Genomic DNA, 9352 nt, shown 5'->3' with positions numbered 1-9352 from the left:
AAGAAGTAAATTTAGGGATATAAGGGAAAAAACTTCCTGAATAATAGAATTATGTCTAGGGACTTGCTTGTAGGTGGCGCAATGGATAGAGCATTAGGCTTGAAGTCAGCAAAGATTGAGCTGACTGTAAACATTTATTAGTTTTGTGATCCTGAACTGGTCATTAACCTCTATCTTTCTCAATTTCCTTAACTATAAAATGAGGATAAACATGGAGATTTCTATTTCACCCTTCAGCAGGAGAGAAGCAAGCTCTGCCCTTGGGATTGGGATGCATTGAGATAGACCTGTTGCCTCTATTTTATTGCCCTTTTATTTAACTAAACTCCTTACTAAGGAAATGATGGGTTTGCTGAATGGATGTAGAGAGTAGGTTTACTCTACAGACTAATCAAGTCTTCTCCAAGATAAGAAAAGACCCTGTGGATGCTGGTGTGGATGCTTGTTGGGTTGATGGAAACCCACTTCTATCCATGGTCCTGACTGCCTTTAGTGTACCTCACTGTCTTATTGCTACCCTTTCTTACACTATCAAAACTATCCAAACATATATTAGGCTGTCTAAGAAGGCTCCTCCTCATTGGAAGTCTTTAAAGAAAGCTTGGAGAGCTACTGTTCAAATTGTATTGTAGAGGGAGCAATTTTCGGCCAAGGGCAGGATTAGATTTCCATGGAGATCTGTTTGATCTTTGATTTTGTGACTCTGAAGTCTTACCCAGGAAATTGTCTACTTCATCTACCTGGGGGGAAAGCATCCCTTGTTTGGGAATGCCTTAAAACAAAAAGTAATAAATAAGCAAAATGTGAGCTTTAGATCCTATGACTGAGCCTAGGAGTCTGGTTCCTTTCTTTCTATCCCTTCCTTCATACTTCCTATCTACTTATTGGTTGTGTAGCCTTTCTTTCAGGAGAGCCATGAGTAGCTCACATTTCCCAGCTCGAACAGTACTGTTTGAGAGGGAGGAAGGTGGTGTGACCTATAGGATACCTGCCCTGCTCTACATCCCCAAGAGGACCACTCTGCTGGCTTTTGCAGAAGAGAGGCTCAGCCCAGATGATTCCCATGCAAACGTGCTGGTCCTGAGAAGGGGGGCCTTCCACAGGACCTATGTGGAGGTGAGTGACACCCAGGTCATGGACTTACCTTCCATGGAAACATGAGAAGCTTGATTTTGGGTGGCTGTTGAGAGGTTGTGGACAAATTGTTCACTTACTGAATTGATGGGCATCTGTGTGAGACTCAGGGGAAGTATCTCATTTTTCAGAGAGCAACATTCCTGCAGCAGTGGGGCAGGAACAGCATTGGAGGCGGGAGGAATGTCTCAGAAGTCCCTGCCTGCAAGGAGAGCTGGTGCATTCTGGGAAGACGAGGTTAAAAGACTAGGATGTTCAGCAGCATCAAATTGGCTCCTGATGTTGGGACTGGAGACTCAATTTAGGCTCGGACACTTAATAGCCGTATGACCTTAGTTTAATAATGGTCTGAATCCAGTTTTTTATCTGCCAAATGGGGATAATAGTAGTCATAGTACCGTCCCCTATGGAATTGTCATGAGGAACAAATGAGATATTGCATGTAAAGCCAGGCTGGAAGTCCTATGTGCATATCGCTTCTTCCTCCTCCTCTTCTTCTTCCTCCAGCTCCTCTTTCTTGTTTGATTCCTCCTCCACCTCTTTCCCTCCTCCTCTTCTTCCTTCTTTTTTTTAGGTTTTTTACTAGGCCATGGGGTTAAGTGACTTGCCCAAGGCCACACGGCTAGGTAATTATTAAGTGTCTGAGACCAGATTTGAACCCAGGTCCTCCTGACTCCAGGGCCAGTGCTCTATCCACTATGCCACCTAGCTTCCCCTTCTTCCTTCTTTTTTCCTTCCTCCTCCTCCTCTTCCTCCTCCACTTTCTCCTCTTTTCCCTCCTCTTCCTCCTTTCCTTCCTTCTCTTTTTCCTCCTTCTCTTCCTCACCTAGGGACACAGTCAGGAGTTCTGCATGTGTTTTGCATCTCCACTAGTGGAGAGAATAAGAATTAGGTCAAAGATCTTACCCATTTTTAGATTTAGGGATCCTTTTTGACAGTCCAGTGAAGCCTACAGACTTTTCAGAATAGTGATTTATTGCCTGCATTCATAACCAAAGGAAATGCGAAGTTTCACCTAGAGCTTAGTGAAAATGAAGATATATTTCCCCCTTTCAAACTACTGAATATCTTGAAATCAGTTCATAGCCTCCGCATTGAGAACCTCTTTCCTATGTTCTTTGTTGATTTAAATAATTATATATTACAAATATACAACCAATTCCCCCAAATCTGAATGAGGTCACAACTTTCACAGTAGTGTTTGATTTTATTGCTTCATGGGAGGCAGTGTGGTATGATGGGAAGAGCTCTGACTAAGCATTAGATTCCACTCCTGTGACTTACCACCTCTGTTACCTTGGGCAAGTTATTTAATCTTTCTGGGTCTCAGTTTCCTCATTTGTAAAATAAGGGGATCAGACTAGATGACCTTTTAGCTCTGGATATATGCTTCTATGTAAGGACAGGGACCTTTAGTCACTCATGCACATAATAGAGGCTTTTAGTTAACATGCACATAGTAGGGGCCTTTAGTCATTTTACTACAGTAGGTTCTAGGTCAGAACCCAGAAGACTGATGCTACCTCTGGCACCTCCTGGTTGGACACTCAGCAAGTCTCTTTAGTGATCAGTGCTCCTGGGAAATTCTCAGAAGGGGCTGACCTGCACTGGTAGAATGAAATGCCAGGCCTAATCCCTTTCCCTCAGCATTAGCACTCTCATTTCACAGATAGGGCAACTGGGACTCAAAGAGGTTAATTGACTTGCTTGGTCATATTGCCAGTAACATCCAGGATTGACCCCAGGTCTTTTGGGGCCAAGAGCAATGGTTTTTCATGAATCATACCTCTCTCCCAGATACTTCACTCATCGTTCAAGTCCAGTAGCTTCTTCTGGCTCTGCAGGGTCTGTATGGTCTTTTGGCTCAATGACATGCTTGAACTTGGAAGGTTTTACAAATATTGTTCAAGGCAATTGACATTCCCTAATTTAAAGAGAATTTGGAGTGTGTAGCTCATTGAGAAAGGAGAGAGAATCGTGTGTGAAGATGGACAGTAAGCTTGAAATAGAATGAGGAGAGAGAAGTTGGATGTTTTTCTTCCCTCTCCAGTGGGGAGACATGCGGGTTGTGAAGACAGCCTCTCTGGAGGAGCATCGGTCCATGAACCCCTGCCCAGTGTATGATGAGCTCACTGGCACCGTCTTCCTCTTCTTTATTGCCGTCTTGGGCAACACCCCAGAATCCTTCCAGATCATGACTGGCAAGAATGCAGCCCGCCTTTGTTATGTGACCAGTTCAGATGGAGGCCTCACCTGGAGCCCTGTCACCGATCTAACGGAGCAAGTCATCGGCTCTGTCATAGAAGGTAAAGGAGCCCTCACTGAGCCTGGAAAGTGTTCCACTTAAAATGACTGGCTTTGGCTCTTACTTGGGGCCAAACAAGACTTCTGATAGTGAAAGAGAAATTGGGTGGGAGAAGATAATTCACAGTAGGTTGGCCAGTTCAGTCCAGAATTTCAAATAACAGAAGTCATACACACTTGATAAGATGTGGGGTTTGGAGGTAACCAAAATAACCTGATTTATAAAGGATACTGAGGCTGCATGTGTCTTAGCCATCTCTTTGCTCAGCACATGAACTCTATGAGGTTGATCCTGAGAATGAAACAATTTATGTCCCATTCTCCCAGGGTCTGGTAGATTTCCTTTGATTTTTGAGGAGCTTCAGGTCATTCCAGTTATTTCCATCCACATATTCTTCTTTAGGTTTAGAACCGTTGCTCAAGTATTTTTGTTTTGATTATTTTTCTCTTTCTTTCTAAATCTCCTCTTACTCCCCTTCTTTCCTTTTCCCTTCCTCATTTACTTGTTTCTGATTTTGTATTAGTTTACAGGTTCAGGGACTTATTGGAGGCCAGAGAAATGACTACACTCTCCCAGCTCTTTTCCCTACCATTTAACAGCAAATGCTTTCTAACTAGATGATTTTGTGGTAAGCCAGCAGCTCCATCAGAGAAATGAAAGACAGCACATGTGGAAAGCTATATATATATATATATATATATATGTATATATACATATATATATATATACACATATATATGTATATATATACATAGTTAAATTTATTGCTATAGATATGAAATGAAAAATGGTTCATGAATTTTAAGTAATGCTCTTTTGCATGAGAGGTGTCCTTATGTAACCTATGGAGTAACCACATCCACATTTAATGTGTGGTCCAGTTTATCAGATAGCAATAGTAGAAGAGACTCTTGGCTTTCATTTTACATTCAGAAAAAGTTTCATCTTTGACAGAGGCTGCTGAGGCTTTTTGTTTCCTCCTTTCTTTCCTGTCCACATTCCCAGAGATGTCAAACTCCAAGCCAGTTGGCCATAAGTATCCAGAAAAAACTCCTGAATACTGCCAAAGAAGATTAAAATATAATTGGGAAATAATTATTTTTAAGTTAAATTAAGTTTTTTCCAATTGCAAGATAGCTTTCAACATTGATTTTTTTGTAACATTTTGAGTACCACATTTTTCTGCATCCCTTTCTTCCCTTTGATATAGGTTATATATGTTCAATCATATTTAACATATTTCCATATTAGTCATGTTGTAAAAGAAGAATCAGAGCAAAGGGAAAGAAAACATAAAACAAATTTTAAAAAGGGAAAATTGTCTGCATTGGTCTGCATTCAGACTCCACAGTTTTTTCCTGTGATGTGAAGGACATTTTCCAGCACAAGTCTTTTAGAATTGTCTTTGCTCCTTGAGGAACAATATCTATCATAGCTGATTATCACATGATGTTGATGTTAATATTTACAATGTTTTTCCAGTTTTGCTCACTTTATTCAGTCAGTTCATGTAAGTCTTTGAGGCTTTTCTGAAACCCACCTGCTCATGGTTTCTTACAGAACCATGGTATTCTATCCTATTCATAAACCACAATTTATTTATCCATTTCCCAATTGGTGAGCATCTCCTCAGTTTTCAGTTTTTTGCCACTACATAAAAGAGCTGCTATAAATATTTTTGTTCCTATGGGTCATTTCCCTTTTTTTATGATCTCTTTGGGATGCAGACTTAGTAGTGGTATTGCTGGATCAAAGAGTGTTCAGTTTGGTTATACTTTGGGCATAGTTCCAAATTGCTCTCCAGAATGGTTGGATCAATTCACACTTCACCAACAGTGTTTCAGTATCTCAGTTTTCCCACATCCTCTCCAACATTGATCATTCCCCTTTTTTGTCATATTAGTCAATCTAATAGGTGTGAAGTGGTAGCTCAGAGTTGTTTTAATTTGCATTTCTCTAATCAATAGTGATTTATAAGCCTATTAGGAGAACAAGAAATAGTTTTATCTGTCAGATCTATGGAGAGGGGAGGAATTTGAAACCAAACAAGAGATAAAGAATATTATAAAATGAAAAGTGGATAATTTTGATTATATTAAATTTAAAAGTTTTTCATAAATACAAAGCTAAGATTAGAAGGAATGTGGAAAGCTAGAAAACCATTTTTATAACTAGTGTTTTTGATAAAAGACTCATTTTAAAAATACATCGAGAATGAAGTCAAATTTATATTAATACATTTCTCCAACTGATAAATGGTCAAAGGATATGAATAGGCAGTTTTCAGATGAAGACATTAAAGCTATCTATAGTCATATGATAAAATTCTCTAAATCAGTATTGCTTAGTGAAGTACAAATTAAACAACTATGAGGAAGTATTTAACAAAATAAATTAAAAGACCATACAACATAGATCATGTTATTTGTGGTTTTCTAGGTCATTGTGCAACTGACAGAGATCCATCCTTATTGGAGTTGTCGATTACTAATACCAAGGGACAGAGTCTATGTCATGAGACTCAGGGAACAAAGTTTAACTTGAGAACGATTATTGGAATATACACTCGAAGCAAGATAGTAAAGGGAAGTGCAAACCTTTTCTAATTTTCTTTAAAATACAAACAAAAAAGAAAGGATTATAGTCACAGTTAACATTTATTTATTTATTTATGAAAGATTTTATTTATTTTGAGTTTTACAATTTTTCCCCTAATCACCTTCCCTCCCCCTACCCCCCCACAGAAGGCATTCTGTTAGTCTTTACATTATTTCCATGGTATACATTGATCTCAGTTGAATGTGTTGAGAGAGATATCATATCCTTAAGGAAGATAAATAAAGTATGAGATAGTAAAATGACATAATAATATAACTTTTTCCCCCTAATTTTACAGTAATAGTCCTTGGTTTTTATTCAAAGTCCACAATTCTTTCTCTGGATACAGATGGTATTCTCCATTGCAGGCAGCCCAAAATTGTCCCTGGTTGTTGCACTGATGGAATGAGCGAGTCCATCAAGGTTAATCATCACCCCCGTGTTGCTGTTAGGGTGTACAGTGTTTTTCAGGTTCTGCTCATCTCGCTTGGCATCAGTTCATGCAAATCCCTCCAGGCTTCCCTGAATTCCCATCCCTACTGGTTTCTAATAGAACAATAGTGTTCCATGACATAAATATACTACAGTTTTCTAAGCCACAGTTAATATTTATTTAACAGTTATGATATACCAAGTACTTTAGAAGTATGATGTATTTGATCCTTACAGCAACCCTGGAAATTAAGTTCTGTTATCACTCCTATTTTATACTTGAGATAACTATGAAAGACAGAAAAATTCAGTGACTTGCCCAGAGTCATACAGCTACTAAATGTCTGAGGCTGGATTTGCACCTAGGTCTTCCTAATTCCAGGGCAATTTCTATCTACTATACTTTCTACCTGCCTGAATAAAGAAAGTTATTTATACAATATTTTTGTAAAATTTCTCTGCCTATTTGGGATGTTCTAAGCTATTCAATTTTGGATGAGTGGATAGATGGATGGATAGGTAGATGATAGATGAGTGGATGGATGGATAGATAGGTAGATGATAGATGAATGGATGGATGGATAGATAGGTAGATGATAGATGAGTGGATGGATGGATTAGATAGGTAGATGAATGAAGAAATGGATGGATTGATAGATAGGTAGATGAGTGGATGGATGGATAGATAGGCAGATGATAGATGAGTGGATGGATGGATTAGATAGGTAGATGAATGGAGAGATGGATGGATTGATAGGTAGATGAATGGAGAGATGGATGGATGGATAGATAGTTAATAGATGAATGGATAGATAAATGATAGATGAGTGGATTAATGGATTGAGAGCTGATAGATGAATGGAGAAATGAATAATAGATGAGTAAATTGATGACTGAATGAATAGATAGATGATGGATGAATGGATAAATGGATGGATGGATGAATAGATGGATGGATAGATGGATGATAGTTGAGTGCATAGATAAATGATAGATGAATGGATAGATGGATGGAAGGATGGATGATAAATCAATGGCTGGATAGATGGATGGATAGGTAGATGATAGATGGGAGAATAAGTGGATGGATGGATAGACAGATGATACATATGTTAGATATAACATTTTGTACATATGGGTCCTTTCCCTTTTTTATGATCTCTTTGGGATGCAGACTTAGTAGTGGTATTGCTGGATCAGAGTGTTTTTTTTCCTATGTATCTGCCAGGTAATCATTGGGTATAAAAATGTAAGCAAGATTGTCCCTTTCCTTATGGGAGGAAGAAAACAGCTATAGGGAAGCCAGAAAGGGGGACCTGACCAGGACAGGGCCTCTAAAGTGATCCACATTTGTTGATGTGATTCAAAAGGTCAGAGTAGCTTGGGCTTTGAAGCTGGCACCTAAATGTTCCCTGTGGTATTCTTCTTTATGTAAGTGCTTCTACAGAAGTGGGTTGAGGAGAGGGTCATTAATGTTCCTACTACTAATTCTCTTTTTCCTCTTCCTTTTCCTTCTCTTCTTTCCCTCCTTCCTGACTTTTTCTCCTTCTCTACACTCTCCTTTTCCTTCTCCTCCTCTCTTCCTCTTGCCCCCACTCATTCACGTCAGCCTCTCTCATTCTCTTTCTCTGCAGATTGGGCTACCTTTGCCTTGGGTCCGGGCCATGGTATCCAACTGAGGTCTGGACGTCTGCTTGTTCCAGCTTACACTTATCACATTGACTGCAAGGAGTGCTTTGGGAAAATCTGCAAGACCACGCCCCACTCCTTCACCTTCTACAGTGATGACCATGGTCAGAGTTGGCAATTTGGGGATTTCATCCCCAATCTGAAAACTGGGGAGTGCCAGTTGGTATCCGTGTATGAGGAAGATGGCAGCAATATTCTTTATTGCAATGCTAGGAGTCCCTTGGGCTGCCGGGTGCAGGCCCTCAGCATGGATGATGGGGCTGCTTTTCTTCCAGGCCAGCTGGTCCGGAAGTTAGTGGAGAGCAACCGTGGTTGCCATGGCAGCATCGTTGGGTTCCCAGCTCCTCTCATCAGGAACTTCTCTCAATTTCGGTCACAAGGGGAGAGATGGTTTGCTGGTGGCTGTGACTACTCCCATTTCCTACAAAAGCTTCATAGACTACAGAGGAGCCATGGAAAGAGTGTTGGAAATATCCCAGTCCCCTCTTTAAGAAATGCATCCCAAGGCCACCCCGAACAAAAGATCTCTGCTGGTGATGGAGATGCAGGCCAGGCTGGTCCAAGACCCATCTCTCAACCTTCCACCTCATTGGCACCTACTTGGGTATTATATTCCCACCCTACTAGTCACAGGTCTCGGGTCAATATGGGCGTCTACCTTAGTACTTTTCCCAGAAATGCTGACAGTTGGACAGAGCCCTGGGTGATATATGAAGGACCCAGTGCTTATTCTGATCTAGCAGCTATCGAGTTACCCTTTACAGAACCGTCCCCACCAGGGATTCCGGCCATCACTTTTGCCTGCCTCTACGAAAGTGGGGCCAGGTATGCCTATGAAGAGATCTCTTTTTGTCTGTTCACACTCTCTGAAGTCATTGAGAATATCCCCACAAAGGTTAGTTCCCTGAGTCACAACTGCCAGACAGGAAGCAAGAACTACTGGAAAAAAACTGTGTGACCTCTTGAGTATTCTCTCATTCTCCTGGGAAGGGAGGTCGCCAGAATAGCCTTGAATATTTAATACTAAATATACATAGAAATACTCTTAAGGCTTCATCATTTTATAATGCATCATCAGTTTTTAGTGGACATTCATTGAAGTTGAAACATGGTTCAAACATAGTTTAATGTTTTAAACTCACATCTGATTTTTTTGATGGCTTCAAAATAAATAGAGGACTAGCTCCCTTATAA

At 40.1% G+C, this 9352-nt stretch overlaps 1 protein-coding gene across 1 annotated transcript; it reads left to right on the top strand.

Annotated features, from left to right (window-relative positions):
- The first annotated feature begins 270 nt into the window (after positions 1 to 270).
- Positions 271 to 9116, top strand: LOC141492078 (sialidase-4-like). The gene is made up of 3 exons (XM_074192710.1): positions 271 to 1116; positions 3185 to 3440; positions 8104 to 9116. The coding sequence occupies exons 1-3, from the start codon at positions 820 to 822 to the stop codon at positions 9114 to 9116; spliced, it is 1566 nt and encodes a 521-aa protein (XP_074048811.1). The 5' UTR covers positions 271 to 819.
- Positions 9117 to 9352: the final 236 nt, after the last annotated feature.

The sequence above is a fragment of the Macrotis lagotis genome, chromosome 6, assembly GCF_037893015.1.
Source record: "Macrotis lagotis isolate mMagLag1 chromosome 6, bilby.v1.9.chrom.fasta, whole genome shotgun sequence".
NCBI classification, from domain to species: Eukaryota; Metazoa; Chordata; class Mammalia; order Peramelemorphia; family Peramelidae; genus Macrotis; species Macrotis lagotis.
Note: the sequence above shows the minus strand (reverse complement) of the source record. Positions and strands in the feature narration are given on the sequence as shown.